Consider the following 19,544-nt stretch of genomic DNA (forward strand, 5'->3'; position numbering starts at 1 on the left):
CGAGGACGGGAAGGTCGGATGGGGTCACTTCTCACTGTCGTAGTCGCCGATATGCGATCGCTAGGACTAGTCTGGGCACCTATACTAGTGGGGAAGGGGGGGGGGTGCTCACACGGAGCTTAGTGTGACTCTTCATATGTGATACGGCTCAGTGTGAGAGCCCAACACTGGCTGGTGATAAGAAGCGCCAGCATACCGGACCCGGCTCCCCTTGATCAGATGGAAGGTTGGGACACACATCATGACCACCTTCCTAATATTGCCTTGGTCCCCCTTTTGCCGCCAAAACAGCCCTGACCCGTCGAGGCATGGACTCCACTGGACCCCCGAAGGTGTGCTGTGGTATCTGGCACCCAGACGTCAGCAGCAGATCCTTTAACTCCTGTACGTTGTGACGTGGCGCCTCCAGGGATCCGACTTGTTTGTCCAGGACGTCCCACAGATGCCGGATTGGATTGAGATCTGGGGAATTTGGAGGCCGGTTGTTGTGCTCCTCGAACCGTTCCTGAAGCATTTTTGCTTCGTGGCTAAGAGGAAAGAGGCCACAGATATCAGGGTAGGTGGTACGTGTCAAAGTAACATCCACATGGATGGCAGGACACGAGGTTTCCCAGCAGAACGTCGCCCAAAGCATTGCCAGTGGTCTTACTGTTATGCCATATACAATAATATTTAATCATTTAATTTGTACATACAAATGCACAAATGGAAAAAGCTCGACATCTCACGGCGTGTGTCGTTCTGTCTGAGGTGGAAAGTCTGCGGATACGATGAGTTGTGATTAAAACACGTTTCTAGACTTACGGCTCTCAGAAATACGAACCAGGTCCTTCCAGCGACTGTAGGAAACTCGGTTCACAGTTATTTTTTGCTGAACGATGGCAAAACATTTGGACTAAATCAGAAACCTCCGACTATTTCATACGTCGCTCTGTGCCAAACGTCGATGAGGGAGCGAGCCAAGGAATTTCCTTCAAGAGCTTCCAAAGAATTTCCTTTCTCTTCTGCTGCGGCTCAAGAATCTAATATTTCACCTCGTAGACAAAAAACATAAACTGCTGGCTGAACCAATACCAAATGAGACGTCATACGATGATGCACTGATAATTCTTCAACACCTTTATGACCGGTGCTCCAATTTATCATGTACAGTACGCTTATAAATATCCTCACCCACTAATGAAGGGTTATTTAATGGACCATGACCCCAGTTTAGGAGCACAGATCCTTCACCCAGAGTGCTTGCCCCAATGCATCACCGTAAAGAAGTGCATACAACCACTGATGCTGGCTATTCTTTCAATTAAAAAGTGAATCTTGGGGCGTGCGGGTGGCACAGCAGTCTACGCCGACTATCTATATCTCAGCTGGCACCTCGGTTGTGCAGAAGAATGCAGAGAGGGCAGCGTGATACTCCGTACGTACTAATACAGCGCTAAGGGAAGCATGTGCTCGGCCAGTGTAGGATATCTGCTGCCGGCAGAGGACGCCGGAGTCCAGGGGGCGGCCGGGCGCATCCGAGCGCATCCGAGGCAATGCCATTAAATTGTGACCTTGATATCACAGAGCAGGACTGCTCATGGGTTGTTTTCTGACACACTCTGTGCTCATATGTAAATAAATGCATCTGGAACATTTTGTTTAGGGTTTCTGGAAAGATAAAAGCCCAAGGTTGCCGCACTGGGGCAGATAAATCAACTCTTAATACCAGAGCAGAACACGAAGCAAATGTATTTATATCTGCGTGTATCTGGTATCTAAGAGCGCCGTCTCATATCGACAATATCTTCTGCATTATCAGCCGAGTTTGTGGTTTGTAAACAAACAAACACTCGGCACAGGTCATAAAAACAAACCTGGCACCATCAGTGCACCTTAAATGCCAACAAACCAACAACAGTCCATGTCAAAGCCGATCTCACTGCCCACAGAAGCGCCAATCATGAGTTCTGGGGAACCGGATATGCTTAAAATATATTAACACACACGTCCCAACGGTCTGTCAGAGGAGCGAGGACAATCTACTGAATTCCAAAAGTATGGCTATTATTATTAATATACTGTAGAGTTGCGTCCACCAACACACACCTTCCACCTTAAAGCTACAACACACACAGAGCGTCAATGCTGAGACGTGGTATTCAATTACAGAAGAGTTCCTCCACCTGCTGACGATGGGTGTCGTCTCAAACACCAGAACTTAGTCATTATAAGGGCTTTTTGGGGGGAAAACACATGAACATTCACAACTGCGCACACTGGCATCTCCGAAACAAACCCAACACAACTTCGAACTGACCCCCAGCGATACGTAAAGGAACCACGTCGGCTTACGTCACAAAGCGGCGTCCTGAGGGAGTGATTCGCCTCATCCTCGTCGCTCCTCCGACCCGTCGCCATCATTTCCCCGCTGCTGTCCGCATCTATGTCAGTGTCGAAGCAATCCGACCGTTCAGATCATCGCGTGGACGCCCATCTTGAGGAGGTTCACCGGCGCTTGCGGTGAAAAAGCCTGAAAGGGACAAAGATTCTTAATATTCTAAAACTAAAACTTGAGAATTTGAACAATTTACAGCCACAGCAGGCAGGGCGAGCCGAAAATTCATTCTGCTGGGGCTTATGCTATAGGTTACAGTTAGTGCGCTCTCAGCATCTATCTATCGCTCCTACAGTTTAATCCACCTGCCTTCACTGATTATACACACTGGTTATATTTATGACAGAAACGGTTGTTACTCATTACATAAAATTCATCAGTTCACGAGTTTAATGTCAAACACAGTCATGGACAATTTTGTACCTCCAATTCAGCTCACTTGCACTTGTGGGAGGAAACCGGAGCTTCCGAAAGGAAACCCACGCTAGACACTGTGAGAACATGCAAACTCCACACAGGAACGACCTGAGCCACTGTGCTGCCCAAGCGGATCTGTACAAACCTCCTAACAAAAGTTCTGGATCTTCTGTGTTTTTTGGCTCAAAGCTACACAAGACGCTTTGGGGGAAACAAAATACCGTAACCATAATTTATTTTCAGTGCTTTCTGCATCCTTGGCAAACAGTTATGATACGTAGGTTAAGAGCCAATATAGACTGAGATTACCGCATACTGGTTCCCATAGTAGTATGCGGCATAGTACTGAGTATGCAAACCATACTACAGGGCACATGAACATATGAAGGTTCCACACACTTATAAAAGACCATGTTGCTTTTGGGATGCTGTACTCCACGAAGACAGCTCAGCATGTACTGGAAATTTTGGCTGTAGTAGTACGTCATCCAGTACATTTCCTGTACTGGAAAAATTGCATACTGTATACTGATATGGAGCCCTACCAATATGGGGTAGTATGTCGTAGGCTATTTCTAACCCTAATTTTAAAGCGTTATATATTTTATTTTGCACAAATCCTGCTTCTTCTTTCATTTAAATAACTGGAGATTTAAGTTTCATTTGGAATTCGATGTGTAGGACGTGTGGCGACCGATTTTAATCTTTTTTTATATTATAAACATGTTGGCTGTTTTTGATGAAGACAAAGCTGTAATTACACACACTTGCAGTAGTTTAAGTGGTTTCAGATACATTCTCGTGTGCAGACGACTGAATGTAAACATACAACAGTTGGTCCCGTCAGTCTCGATCCGGTACACAACATTTCCACCCACTGTCTGTCCCTTTAGGTGTGAATTTTAAGCAAACTATGAATTTTATTTGCTTATTAGGCTGGTAAGGAAGATGGTCAACGCTGGACGTATTCCCGAGCTGGACCTAATATGACTTATTTTTTAGTATTACATCGTCCTAAGGATCTTTTTTAATTAAAAACACATTTAAATTCTATAAATCTACTGTCTACCATCTACTAGAAGTGTTTGCTTTTGTTTAACAGCTTTAAAAAGCATAAAGTGCTAAATTTGTACATTGTCTACATATAATTTTGTCTGTATATTGTTTGTATATTGTAGAACACTGACAACAGCCGAAAACAAATTCTTCCTTGGGTGTGTAAACATACTTGGCGAATAAAGCTGATTCTGAACAAACCATTTCTGTCTCAACCTGCTGAGCTGTTAAAATGATACACATGGGTTTGTTTTATTTGTTTAATTTTAAATTAAAGGACAGTAATTCTGCCTATTTAACTGTTTTATATAGAAAGTTCTGGAGAATCAAACAAACTCCAAAAAACATTAAACATTCTTAGACTCAAACATGATCAAATCAATCATGTTTTTAGTTTATTCTAAAGGAAATAAATATCTGGATGCAGTGTGGATTTCTTCTTGGATAAATCAACACAAACTCAATCTCATAAAGTACAGTTTAGCTGTTTATAAATCATAAAACCTGCCATATTGGTGAACAGAAAATCTATTTTATTCCAAACCCATGAACAATAGACACATTTACAAAAACTACTACGCCAAGTGCTTTTGTTAATGTAGTATTTCCTTAAAAATATAAAAGAACTGGAACTTTAGGTTTACATAAGCAAGGTCCTAAATCTCACATTGCCACATGGCCAAGTGAGACTCCCTGCTGATTACTGGTCCTGTTTTAGCAAATGCCACCATTAAAAGCACAATTGGCAAAATAATAATAATATAAAACGTCATATGGCTAAATCATTACATAAAATGTGATATAACAGCTATTCTTGTGTCTAAAAATAAGCTGCTCTACTTGAGCTTTAAAGCATGTAATAAGAGTGAGTGTGGTAATAATTAACCTGGTACATAATATATATTTTTTCTTTTAAATTCATATTATTAAGCTTTAATAAAACGTTCACGCCCATGAATTAATAAATCTCCGACGCACAACTATTCTAAATAAACACACATGACATTCTTCAAACGTTTGCAAGCAGTTGGATTCTTAGGGAAAGTTTCATAGCTTGACGTTAAACTGGAGCGGCTGTATTCCAAATAGCTCCATGTACCCTACACCCCTACAGTACTTTACGTCACAATAGAATGGCTTCCACGCCCTAACTAGTGCACTTTGTAATAAACCTTGCCGTTTGGGAGTCAACCCGTGTTACTAACAATTTTTTAAAAAACGTAAAAGTTTTTCTTTAGACTTTAAACAGGACCATAGTACAGCTTGACAGGTTTTACAGTTTTATTCGTATTCTACCCGGTTAGTGTTGAATAAAGTAAATTAAAATGAACACAATAAAAAAAGTCGACGGTTTAGCTGAAGGTCCTACTGGTATTGTACGTTGAGGTAACTATGCTAAGCTAACCCAGCTTCCAACCTACCTGTTGGGAATGAAGCCGCAAAATAACGAATTCCACAGCGAAAACCCATTGAAAATCAGATTAAAATCCTCAATCCGACGCGTAAGGGGTATATAAATTCCACATCCCTGTGTTTATCGTAGTTTAAAAGTGGAAAACGGGTTTTAAAAGTTTGGGCTAACGTTAGCGACTCCAAGCAGCCGACTCGCGCGGAACAATGTTGGAATTGTGCTCGCGGTAGGACAGGGAGTCGATTCCCCGAGGAGTCGATTCGTGAGTTTTACAGTCAACTGATTACAGTCAACAGAGAGTCGACTCCTAAGCTTTGGAATCATTTTAACTGAGTGAAGATTTCCTTGGCTGCTGTCCATCTTAAGGTGATGATGATGATTATGACCGCACCCTGCTAACTACTGAGGCAGCTTTATGAAAAGGTTTTGACACCTCTGGTCAAATTCAGTGTTTGGTTGATTTTCTGAGAGAAAATAAGGTAGCATTCTCTCTACAGGGAAACAGAATTCTGCACATTTAAAATCAGAATTAGTTTGTTCACTTCACTACATTGTAAAACAAATGTGGCATGTTTAAAAGTAAATACAGAACAATTGATCAGACAGACAGATGGATAGATCACTTTATTAAACCCAATAAGGAAAGTCAAATATTACAGTGAAATTTAAAATTTAAAATTTAGACACTCAACAAAGGGGTGTAACTTTTGTGTAAGACTGTACTATTTATATATACTATTTATGTATAAGGTTTCAGATGGGAAAAAGGCACGACCAAGCCTAAGACTCTTTTTCATTAGCCACTTCATTTTGTCTTTGGACTCTGACACCTGTTTTCCAGCAGCTTCTAATTCATGCCAAACCTGTTTTTGATGGACCTTGGATGACAACTGACCATCCATACAAATGTTCTTTCAGCATGGATTGAAGGTCTGAATTTTCTTTCCAACCTTGTCAACAAAAGCACTGACAATGTTCTTTGTAATGGGTGCAGCTGGTATAATCAATCGGTGACAGACAGTGCTATATATGTTATTATTATTATTATCATTATTAATATTAAGTGCCATCAAGTAGTTTTCAACTCCTTCCACCATGTGGATAGTGTTTTCCATGCTTTCTGTTTGGGCCTTCAGGCCTCTTCATCAAATACAGCCATACCAAATACTTGGAAATTCTGAAATTTTTTGCTAGATTGAACTTCTCGCTCAAATTGATTCAATTAGGGAAACATGCAGAGCAGAAGCATGCTTATTAGTGGTCTCAGAATTTTGGACTCTACTGTAATAATAATAATAATAATACATTTTATTTATATAGCGCTTTTCAAGATACTCAAAGACGCTTTACATAAGACAAATAATCAAAACAAATACGTACATACACCATACAAATCATAGTACAAAATCAAAATAGTACATCAACATCAAGAATAATTAAGATAGTAATATTTATATTTATAGATAATATTTTGTACTGTAGATACAAATACTCCTATCCAATGTATGTACCTTGAATGTCTTTATTGTTGTGTTTGTGTATGTTAAATTGTTATTTGTACACTGTTTTTTGTGTCGTTTTTTGTTATTTCTCATTTACATTTTTATAGTGTGTACTTTTATTGCTGTATAATTCTACTGGGGCTTTAATTTTCTTTTGGTTTAATAAAGTATCTATCTTATCTATCTATCTATCTATCTATCTATCTATCTATCTATCTATCTATCTATCTATCTATCTATCTACTATACAGACGTAGTCCAAGGTTTATTTACATTAAATATTAAAACATTAAAAGATTTATACAGATGATGTAGTAAATAATGTGAATAGAAAAATGTGCCATAAAAAGATGTCCAAGAAATGTGATGCAGAGGGATGAATAAGAGTAGATAATGTTACTGGAACAATGATATACAATATCAATATAAATATATTCTGTGTAAAATTAAAAATATATTTTTTTTTAAATAGTTCTTTAATTTTATACAATTTAATAGTATAAGATTTATTATTTTTATCTTTTATAAAGTTTGTGAGCACATGTATCCAAAAATGAATGTATGGATTCGTTTAGAGGAATCGATTCTTTTGACTCCCCACACTAAGAATCGGAATCAGCATTGGAGTCGACTCCAATCAATCGGGAATCGAAACGCTGTAGCGCTGGGGCGCCATCAGGGAACCCCTGGAAACGCTGCAACCAATCAGATTGCGGTTGATACGTGTTGTGTTTGAATTCCAGCCAATGAGAAGCCTTGTGTCGGGCCGGCCGTTTCCCCTGAAACACTCGAGGGTGTCGTCTTAGCAACAGTTTATTTTATTAAAAGTGTTTGTTTACGACCATTTCCTTTAATTTCTTATTAATTAATTAAATACACACCATGATAATCGTAATTTATTATTTAAAATAACAATAATTGATTATTTACTATTTATAATTTCAAATAACAGCGTCATCCTGGTCAGTATCGCGGTGGCTATGGCTCGAAACTCACTAAGCATAATGTGGGAATACACCCTGGCCAGCACACACCTAGAGGCATTTTAGAGGAGCCAATTCACCTTCTGGGTCATGTGTCTGTGGCTTTCCTGTGGAACTCCAGTTCTCTCAACTTTCCAAAAACATGCAGAAGGTGGATTTGCTACACTAAACTGCTCCTAGGTGCCACCAAGTGATTGCGAGTGTGTTGAGCAGGGTGTACTCAGGGTAAGTGGTTCCTGATTCACTGTGAACCACAGACACATTGCAAAATCTTGTGGAAATGTCCAGCAAGCTCATGGAGAGGCGTCCACATACTTTTGCCAACTCAGCGTATACGACCCATACAAGTGTATGTAAACTTTGTTTACTTTATTAGATGTATACTGCTGCACTTCCAGAATGTCTGACCACGAAGCTATGCAGGGCACCGCAGTGCGGTCAGGGGGGGATCAGATAGTCTAGTGTGTCATGTAATTGGCACTGAGACCAAACTGGCTGGCATGGTTGGTATGAAGCTATGGGTGGCATGTATCACAGCTGGGACTCGAGCCTTATTCTGAACGGACCGATTTTTAACTGCATGCTGTTATACCGGTGAAAAGCGGAGAGTCGGAGCATCATACAACATTTTTCTGATGTGCTATTTTCAACCAGCCATCCATGGTTGGGAGTCCAAGAGATTATAATAAGCCCTGCTTACAGACACCAATGTAATTAGCTTATACAGTATGTATTTTAATTATACGTATATTATATCACTTCTGTTTACATTTATGAACAGCTTCTGTTCATCTGGGCACTCAGAGATCTAAGTTTGAATCCAGCCCAGTGTCCCTGCCTGTGTTCCTGCCCTGAGCCCAGTGTTTCCCAGTAAAACCAGACCCACCTTGACCCTGAACGGAATACAGGAAACCAACTTCTACTCAGCCAATCCACCTACTTCAAATATTTGTACACAGGGACAAAAAACCTACATGGAAGGAACATGCCAGACTTAGGCTCGAACCCGGGACCCATTGTTGGAAAACAGGGGACGTTTAATTTAGTGGAATCCCAATAATGTCCAAATATTTTGTGTGTTTTTTTTATCAGGAGAACCGAAGCAGGCGTGTTTACTCTCAGTCGAGAGTCTCTGTAACATCCTGATCAGCCCTCGTCCGTCCCTCCAGCTCCCATGCAGCAGCTGTTTGGCTAGATTAGAGGAATCACATGGCACTGCTGGTTCAAAGCGGGGTCGGCATGCGGCTGGCACTGGCTGTGGAATGTGTGTGTGTGTGCCCACAGCGTTCGTCTTTCCTCAGCCCAACAGAGCTGCTCATCTATCAGTGCTTTACTATATTTGTATTATTGTGCATTCAGTGAGCCGAGACGGGCCGAGACTGCCTACAATGTGAACTATGGGTGCAATGTTAAGCGACTTAGCCGTACAAGAGACACACACACACACACTGACAAAGTGTACTGAGTAACAGATGGTCTACAGTCAGTAATGGTATACCCACAAAGGGCATCTGTGTGATTTTATTATTATTATTACTATTATTAAGCGCTGCGCCGTGAAGTGGATTCCAGATCAAGGCAACCATACAAATAGAGTATTCTTCTTCTTCATTGTATCCATTTGTCCTGTTGATGGCCGTCCTCTTCCTCCTTTACCTTCAACCTTTCCAATCAACTGGCTTGTTCAATGAATCGGTTCTTCTCATAATGTGTCCATAATAATCATACTCCAGTTTGTGACTAGAGCAGCATAAATGGGCAGTTGTAGCCTAGTGGTTAAGGTACTGGACTAGTCATCAAAAGATCACTGGTTCAAACCCCACCACTGCCAGGTTGCCACCGTTGGGCCCTTGAGCAAGGCCCTTAACCCTCAAAGACTTAGACAATACAGTATACAGTCACAGTAATGTGAGTCGCTTTGGATAAAAGCGTCTGCTAAATGACATATGAAATTTGTAGGAAGGCTTTCAACATGATTTTGGAGGGTGACCATTCGGTCAAAAGGACCAATCCTAGGGTCAAGCACTGATACTAGACGTTAAGTCCTGGCTTTCTTTAGTCAACGTTCAGGGCTCTGTGCAGGCTGCTAGAGTTTCTCCATGAACCTTGCTACAGACATACTGGATTGGAAAAGGGCCTTCCCCAAATTGTTGAAAGCGACAGCCAAGTACTTTGGTATGAAGAGAGTATTTTTCAAGCTGGAGTGCGTGTGAAATCTTTCCTGCTCTGAGAGACGTTGTGAAAGACCCTGGTCAGGGAACCTCGAGACAAAAGAAACTACCCCTCCACCCCCACCTACCCTCCAAACAGGTGGTGGTCGCTGCTACCCTTACCTAAAAGAGGCATTTGTCCAGCGCTGGACTGTGTGGGTTGGATGTGTGGATTCAGAGCCTCGTGTTCCATGTTCTAAGTGTTCCGTGTTTATGGGGTTCTGACGTTTCAAAGGTCCTACATGTGTGTTCCCATCGTCCTGCACATGGTAGAGTAGCAGGTGCAACAGTGTTGTTGGGATTGTTAAACACTGTTAGTGCTGGTTGTAGGTGGACAGTCAAAGACGCAATGTGTGGGTAAGGTACTGAACTCGTAATCGAAAGCACGCTGGTTCAAGCCCCACCACTGCCAGGTTGCCACTATTGGGCCCTTGAGCAAGGCCCTTAACCCTCAATTGCTTAAACTGTACACTGTCACAGTACTCTAAGTCGATTTAGATAAAAGCATCTGCTAAATGCTGAAAATGTAAACGTCTCTGGTCTTATAGTATATGACCGCAGGACGCTGTCGGCTTTATATTTTTGGTTGGAGCGTCTATTGTTCTTCCAGCATTCACATGAAGGTGTGTTTACAAGTCCCAACAACACTGCCACACCTACTACACTACCAAAACTACCATATTATTACCATGTTAGTACCATTGCAGTGCTAAGAATGGTTCCACCAACCAAACATCATCTGACCATAACGTTCAGGGGGTAATGAGGGGGTGTACAGAGCAACATAGAAGCTACAGATAGTAATTGTATACCCACAGAGTTCATCTGTGTGGTAGGTAAGGCTTATAAAGTGTTTAGTAATAGAGTGAGTGTATACGAGCATGACTCCAGTGTTCTGGAGAACCCTGAAGGCCTTGAACACGGAACTCTCCGTTCTGTATCTGTAATTACCAGACATGCTGGAACAGTGCAGACGTTTGCAGCGCGGTTAGCCCGCACATGACCCAAGCGCCTTAAACACGGCCCTCCAGGAGCCGTGATGTTTTATTTCCACTGGTGTGAGCGGAAGTGGTTGGCACAGGTCTGGGTGGAGACCTTCGATTCCCCCTCATTAAACAAACCAAACTTCTGGAGCTCATGATTCAACAGCTAGAGGCTGTTCCTATAAACACCACGGCGTGGGGTGAAACACTTGGGAAAATCACTTAGGATAGAAGCATGTGGCCAAAAGTATGTGGACACCTGACCTATGGGAATCAGCCTTCTGTCTTACGACACTCCAGCCAAAACTGGCTGCTTGGGTACGGAAATCTAATCCACGAAGCTCCGGATGAACAGTGCTGGTACAGACGTCTCCTACACCGGTGAGATTTGCACACTGGTGTGCCTTCATAGCTGAGCTGTTGTTGTTCCTTGAATGTGTCACCTGTTTAATACTAAAACCAAAGTGTAACCAGAGACTGAAAAGCTTTACAAAATGTCTCAATTCACATGAAAGTTGAGCTCGGCGGCTCAGTAGGTGGCACCGGGTGGTGGAGGGAGGCCCGGCTTTGATCCATTCAACTGGCACACAACTCCTCACCAATAAAAGAAACGCTGCACTGTGCTTTTGTTAGCTAAGAACCTCGATCTGGAACCTCAATCTCCTTTTTGTATACAAGTTGGATCCCAGTATGAAGTTCCCTGACTATCTGGAGCACAGATTTTTGATATGCCAGGGAGGTTCACACTTTTGGCACTATTATGACTTAAAAAAAAACATCCGATAGCGTGGCCATTATTTAAAAACAAATAAAAGACTCAGGGACGTCCTGAGATGATCTAGGACAGCGGTGCCCAACCACCGGGCCACAAGGGACCGCTCTTCTATGGTGTCTGTGCGCAACCAAGGAGCCAGGCCTTCTATTCTAAACGCTCTTTTGAATAAATGAGCAGGAGCATTGAGAAGAAACACCATCGGACCTTTATGTGTCTGCTGAGCACCCGGCCAGGCCGGCAGCACCGCCAAGCGTGTTTACATGGAGCTGGATGTTTGAATGGAGCTGGATGTCCTGAACACGACATCCACCCTCAGAACCCAAACCTGTTCCACTGTGCTGCGGCCATCAAAGCATATTTAAAGGCTTTTTCTTTACGGATGGAATGCGATTTGACATGAAACTCCACCCTGCGGTACACACACTTTCACCTGCGGCAAACCAAAACGAAGAGGAATCTGGGAGGGGTGCTTATGTAACACACACCCAAGCACTTCGCGCTGTGTGTGTGTGTGTGTGTGTACACGGGTGTGTAGTACGTTTCACTTCTCCCGCACGTCGGGCTACGACGTTAAAAGCGAATCTGTACGGTTTATTGTTCGGATTGTTCTGATCAAGCTGCCGCTCCAATCAGGACTAATCCAATTGGCGGCCACTTCTCAGAGCTGTTAGTGTTGGGTTCCCATACGGAGAGCCACGCTGTGCCTCATGTGACCCGCCCCCCACACACACACCCAAATACGGATCATTTGAATTCCTGGATGATGTTAATGTCTCACAACATACGATGCATCAAAGGCCAGTGGAAGTGCCCAGGCTTACTCCTTTACCCGAGGAGGAGCTGGCACTAGGATGCCCACCAGAACGTATAAAAGCTGAAGGACCTGCTCTGTATTACTCCATAACTTAACATATTTTTAATATGCAGTTGTTCTATAAACAATAATCATCCTTCTTTGGAGCCGCCGAGTGTCCGGACAGACGGGTGCGGTGTTAGCAGTCTGGTTAGGTGTTGAGGTTCTGCACCGTGAGCGTAAACCATGAAGATACGAACCACTTCAAAATTCCAAGAGTCTGTAACAGACGTCCGTGGGTCTGTGAGGCACCGGACGCTTCAAACCTTGTATTTTTGTTTCCCCTCCTCACTGATCACACAGATGTGCTGCAGGAGAGAAAAACAGAAATCACACGGTCACTCACTGTTGGACCCCTGAGCAAGGCTCTTAACACTCAGTTGCTTGAACTGTATTCAGTCAGTGAATAACTGGAGGTTTGTAGGTTGCTCTGGATAAAAACGCTTCAGCTTCTTAGCTTCTCATTTGGATATATTTGATTCCCCCCAAGCACTCCTCAAACCCTGTTGCTTGCACGATACCCTCACCAGCTGGCGCACGCCTCCTTCAAAATGTGTAAAGCTTTTTTTGTAGTAGTAGTTTCTAGATTACCCTTGCCACCAGCTTGGTTTTCTGCCCAGCTCTCCCTCCCTCCCTTCCTCCCTCCCTCAGACACAACCGGCTGGGTTTGTCAGGTGCCTCAGCTGAGTAAAAGTGAAACGTGATGAACGCGGTGAGACGTGAACACTTACGTTTAGATCTCTGAAATATTCGTTGTAGTCCAGGGCGTAGCCCACCACAAATTGATTAGGGATCTCAAAGCCAACGTCTGAAGAGAAGAGAGACGTCCACATACTTTTGGCCACGTAGTGTATAAAGACAGACAGACAGACAGGAAGAGACACTTACAGTCTGGGAGACAGACGGCTTGATTAGGGACTCGCTTCACCAGCAAGCTGCAAACCAGAGACAAAACAGCTCTGAATACACCGGACAGTGTGTTATTAGATTCTCTCTCTCACACACACACACACGCCTAAATCCTCACCCATAACAATGCCAATGTTCATGCCCACACTTATACACTCTTAGCTGTACTTAGACTCAATGCCAACACATGTGTCCACACCCATACCTCTAACCATACTCATGCTCATACCAGTACCCACACTGAGACTTGCAACCATACCAATACCCACACCTCTACTCATACCAGTACCCAAATCCACACTCAGACCTGCACCCATACCTCTACCTTTACCTATGCCCATCTCTCTACTCATACCAGTACCCACACCCAAACCCACACCAGACCCATACCCATACCTCTACCCTGACTTGGACCCACACCCACACCAGTACCCACATCCACACTCTACACCCCATACCTCTGGCCATACTCATGCCCATACCTCTACCCATACCAGTACCCACACCGAGACCCACACCCATATCAGTACCCACACCCAAACCCACACTAAGACCTACGCCCATACTTGTACTCATACCAATACCCACACCCATACCTCTATCCATACTCATTCCCATACCTGTACATATGCCCAAACCCACATCAGATCCACACCCACACTGAGACCAATGCCCATACCAGTACCCATACCTCTACCCATAAAAGTACCCACATGTTTACCCACACCCATACCTCTACCCATACCAGTACCCACACTCGACCCACAATTAGACCCACACCCATACCAGTACTCACACCCAAACCCACAATTAGACCCACACCCACACCTCTACCTATACTAATGCCCATACAGTACCCACACTCAAACCCACAATTAGACCCACACCCATACCTCTACCAATACTTATGCCCATACCAGTACCCACACCCACACCAGTACCCAAACCCACAATTAGACCCACACCCATACCTCTACCAATATTTATGCCCATACCAGTACCCACACCCATACCAATACCCACACTAAAACCCACACCCATACCAGTACCCACACTAAAACCCACACCCATACAAATCTTTTGCTTACACTCGTCCACTTCTGTACCCACCCCACTCTCGTACCCATACACACTCACCCTACCACTTTGATAAGTTTGGGTTTGAAAGCCTGGACGTGGGAGAGTAGCATCCTCAGGGTCCTCCCAGTGCCCACTATGGCCTGATACACACACACACACACACACACACACAGATGTGAATACAACCACTATAACTAAGGCTCAGCTGATCTCACATTTCAGGAAACAAAGCTGAAGTTTATGAGCTTAAATGATATAAAAATATTAAATAAACTCACCTCCACAATCAGGACGTTCTGCAGTGACAAAACATAACAATAAAATAAACGATTTAACGGTTTATGAGCATAAAACATAAATTACTGCTCACTCAGTGCACACAGATTTAACACTTATTAGCTACACACACATTATACCTACTTTAATTTACTCATGTATAAGCAACACCAACTATATAGATGCACCTTGTGTGTATACAATGACTGACTGTAACATCATTTGTGTTACAGGGTCGTGACTAACACACGCCCCCTTTGACACGCGTGCAGCACCGGGCGCTTCATATGTAGATCCGTACAGCGCACGGAGAGTCACGCGTCATCGATCAGCCAGCAGAGGGCGTAACTGCAGCAGTTATGAGGAATCCTCTCCAGAACTCCCACCCTCAAACAAGCCAGTCATGGGTGCCCAGCCTGCCGGTAGCAGAGCTGAGATTCATTCTCGTAAAGCTCTGGTAAAGCCTGATGCAGCACCCACGCGGCTTCACGCTAATATTTTTAAAACACAAAGCTGGTTCTCTGTTCAGATCCCAGATCATCAGATTCTGATCAGGTCGAGGGGTTTTGTTACGACAGGGCGTGGCTCTGCAGGCCGTTCTGACCTAATATTTGAGAGAGAGGTGACGCATGGCTGTGAGATTCCTCACTCGCTGTAGAAGACCGAAACACCAGCGTGAGTCAGGATCTGTACAGACGGCGCTCAGACCGCATGGCGTCTCTGTCCGCCTGCAGCAGCGCTGACTCAAACTGTGCCCGACTTTCAGATAAGACGTCCCCGTTTATACCGTATTTATTTAACTGAATCAGTTTCACTGATTGGATGTCGACTCTGGTGCACCCGCAGAGCCAATAATACAAAATATGATCAAAGGTATTGGGACACCTCTTCAAAGTACTGAATTGCTGGTTGCTAACAGGTGTAACAAACCAGTGAAATAAAAAGGAAAAAGGAATGATATGATATGCAGCAACAGTTTAGGGAAGGACCTTTCCTGTTCCATTTGCACAAAGCAAGCTACAATTAGACCCATACCTCTACCATACCAGTACCCACACCCAAACCCACAAGTCTACCCATACTTATGGCCATACTAGTACCCACACTAATACCCGTACCCACACCCACTCTCATACTCACACCAATACCAGTACCCACACCCACACTAAGACCCACACTCAGACCCAAACCCATACCAGTACCCACACGCTCTATAAATACCAGTACCCACACCCACACCAACACCAGTACCCACACCCACTCTCATACTCACACCAATACCAGTACCCACACTAAGACCGACACCATTACCAGTACCCACACACTCTATAAAGACGCTCTATAAATACCAGTACCCTTACCAATACCAGTACCCACTCTCATACTCACACCAATACCAGTACCCACACACTCTATAAAGACGCTCTATAAATACCAGTACCCTTACCAATACCAGTACCCACTCTCATACTCACACCAATACCAGTACACACACCCACATCAATACCAACACCCACTCTCATACTTACACCAATACCAGTACCCACACCAAGACCCACACCAATACCAGTACCTACACCCACTCTCATTCTCACCCCAACACCAGTACCCACACCCATACCGGTACCCACACGCTCTATAAAGATGCTCTATAAATATCAGTACCCACACCAATACCAGTACCCACACCCACTCTCATACTCACACCAATACCAGTACCCACACCCATACCAGTACCCACATGCTCTATAAAGACGTGGTTTGGTTGGATAAGTTTGGTGTGGAAGAACTTCAGCGACCTGCACAGAGCCCCGACCTCCACCTAGTTAAACATCCCTCGTTTAAGGGCCTTCTGGATTCTTGGAGCATTATGAACAGTATTGCTGGCATCCCTACCTTCCCGGTAAGCACGGCCAGATTCTCAGCCTCGATCACCTGGACGTGTTCCATCGACTGGTCATTCTGAAAACGATTTTAATAAACTAAGTTTTACATCAAAGCCACACAAAACATATTTCACATTCTTAATCTACAGCACACATCACTTATTTTACACATAAATGCTTTTATTCGTCACGTATAGCGTGTTTGGAAGGTGGGGTCAGAGTGCAGGGTCAGCCGTTGTACGGCGCCCTGGAGCAAACAGGGTTAAGCGCCTTGCTCAAGGGTCCAACAGTGGCTGCATAGCAAAGGCTGAATTTGAACCATCTGATTGATAGACCAAAGCTCTACGCACTAGGTTACCACTGTCCCAAATATGGCCAGAAGTATATGGACACCTGATCAAGACCGTAACGTGATAGTGGGCTGGCGTACTGGGCCGCTGTGCCACCCGAGCACCCCATAAAAACCTAATAAATCACGATGTGCCAAGCCAAGTGCTTCATTTACTGCTCGATGCCAATGTGAAGTTATGGCCCTTCACATGTATCGTGTCTCCGGGTGCAGAAATGGATTCAGTAATATAATTTCATATTTGAAGTCCACAAGAACCATCCATTTATAGTAACACGACTAAGAAGTGGAACGACTACTGTGGGGAATTCGTCTCTGTGAATGATAACGTGAGATTAGCGCGCCCTCTGCTGGTTTCAAACCGAACTGCGAATATGAAAGCAGTCGAGAACGATCCAGTAGCTGGACTGAGAATAGTCCACCAACCAAAAATATCCAGCCAACAGCGCCCCGTGGGCAGCGTCCTGTGACCACTGATGAAGGTCTAGAAGATGAGCGACTCAAACAGCAGCAATAGATGAGCGATCGTCTCTGACTTTACATCTACAAGGTGGAGCAACTAGGTAGGAGTGTCTAGGAGCGACTAGGTAGGTATTTTTAATAAAAAATAAACGAATCATAAGAGTCGGTTCATGAGTCAAAGTTGCGCAGCAGCAACACAAAGCTGTAAGTTTGCTCGAACTCCTCCAGTTTTACTCCTGCATGAATCAAACCTGACCTGAGTATAAAACCTCTTTAAGAACAATGTCCTGCACTTATTTTACTAACACAGTAGTGATTATTTACCAGAACTCCTGCACCGGGTCGCTGTGCCATCCTGCAGATCTTCAGCTGTCTGCCACCATCGTACCATCAACACTGAGCAGCTCCGCGCATGCGCAGACGCAGAACCCCAGGGGTGGTGCAGCCCTGAGACTCATTTACATTTTGCTAACATAAACTTTAATCATTTACACATCAAAAACTTGCTGCAAATAGAGAAATTTGGAAAGAAAATGAACACAATTACAGCTGAAGTTAAAAGTTCACACGCATTTCAAAATCTGCCGCGGTCTTCAGGTTTATTATAATAAAAAAAATAATAAAAAAAACAGAAACGAAATGTTTGCTAAATCTGCCTCCCAAATCTGTCTGGGTCTTTTCCAGCCTGACACACTAATGACACAAATGACATCAAATCCTGTTTCAGTTCCTCTATCAGCTACCTGGTCGGATGTCCAAAAAGTTGCTCTGCTTTCACTACAACAGTTTTACAACATACAATATTAAACATCACTGCTGCAGAGTAAATTCTCTCTTCAGCTGGTTATGAAAACACAACCCATGAAATAGAGAAAGAAAGACAGACAGACAGACAGAACAAACAAATGAAACACAGACAGACAGAAATTATTAAGAAAGGAAAAAAAAGACAGACAGACAGAAAGAAAGAAAGACAGAAATAACGAACTAATTTAAGACAGCTAGACAGGCAGAAAGAAAGAAATTACAGTATTAAGAAAGGAAAGAAAGACAGAAAGAAAGACAGACAGAAGGACAAACAGACAGAAAGAAAAAAGTACCTGAGTACAGTGACTGACACCAAACTCAGAACCACACTGACAGAGTACAGACTCAGTGCCCACAAGTTGACCATCGAGACTCCTGACTCTCCACAGAACAAAGAGTGTGTACACAGTGCAACACCATCACCACACAGACTGAGCTGCACTTCTTAACTGAGTGTCCAAAATTCACTCACATATGAGAGATGTATTACAAAACATTCCCAAATCTTCACCCTGAATTCTGCTCCCTCACCGACACCCAGAAACTCTTCATCATGCTGGGAGAGGAGAAGAAGAGCAGCACAGTAGCAGCTCAGTATGTATCTGCCTGCCACAATCTAAGAGACACAGACTGATCCACCCAAACACAAGAACAGCCCTGATGGACCCACACAGAGGCAATGTTTAATTTATTATAAATATTTTATTTTTTACATCTGCCTTTATTCTTATTTCCTTTTCATGTTTCTTTTTTTTATTTAAAATTTTATATTTTCAATAAAAAAGTTTCTTTAGTTTTGTATATGTACATAAATGTCTCTTCAATGCTTTGTCAATACTGTAACCTTTTCAACAGTTATGCTAATTAAGCTCTTTGAATTGAAAGAAAAAAGAAAGACGGACAGAAACGAATGAAAGACAGACAGTTAGACAGACAGAAAAAAAATGGCATTGTGCAGCATTATGGTTCAATTTTAGCCAAATGTGCTTCATCTTATGAGTGAAAACTTGATCTATTTGCACTGGAAGTGAAATAAAAACAAAAACTAGCCTATATGTGCAACCACACATTGGCCATTTGTTTGTTGTCTTGCACTTCTGCCTCCAGGTTTAAGAATCGTTTGATCATTTCGTCGCTGAGAATTTTAGGAACTTTTTCTGTTACCTACATTTGGCCACAAAAAGGCGTAAGAGTCCAAATAACCAGAC

At 43.2% G+C, this 19,544-nt stretch overlaps 2 protein-coding genes across 3 annotated transcripts in view; both read right to left on the minus strand.

Moving 5' to 3' along the window:
- arhgap21b (Rho GTPase activating protein 21b) overlaps window positions 1-5,439 on the minus strand; it is a 61,750-nt gene extending 56,311 nt beyond the window's left edge. For both annotated transcript variants that reach the window (XM_062993761.1, XM_062993760.1), the window contains exons 1-2: window positions 5,272-5,439; window positions 2,335-2,512 (exon numbers count right to left, since the gene is read on the minus strand). In XM_062993761.1, coding sequence (XP_062849831.1) covers window positions 2,335-2,403 — 69 coding nt within the window. In that variant the 5' untranslated portion in view covers window positions 2,404-2,512; window positions 5,272-5,439. The remainder of the gene's footprint in view (window positions 1-2,334; window positions 2,513-5,271) is intronic.
- A 7,176-nt stretch (window positions 5,440-12,615) lies between these two features.
- On the minus strand, window positions 12,616-17,913 carry prtfdc1b (phosphoribosyl transferase domain containing 1b). The gene is made up of 7 exons (XM_062992892.1): window positions 17,854-17,913; window positions 16,729-16,794; window positions 14,835-14,852; window positions 14,614-14,696; window positions 13,456-13,502; window positions 13,299-13,375; window positions 12,616-12,875 (listed from the first exon to the last, which is right to left on the minus strand). Exons 1-7 carry the CDS (start codon window positions 17,881-17,883, stop codon window positions 12,828-12,830), a joined length of 369 nt encoding a protein of 122 aa, XP_062848962.1. The 5' UTR covers window positions 17,884-17,913; the 3' UTR covers window positions 12,616-12,827.
- Between the last annotated feature and the right edge of the window lie 1,631 nt (window positions 17,914-19,544).

Source organism: Trichomycterus rosablanca, chromosome 4 (genome assembly GCF_030014385.1).
Source record: "Trichomycterus rosablanca isolate fTriRos1 chromosome 4, fTriRos1.hap1, whole genome shotgun sequence".
NCBI lineage: Eukaryota > Metazoa > Chordata > Actinopteri > Siluriformes > Trichomycteridae > Trichomycterus > Trichomycterus rosablanca.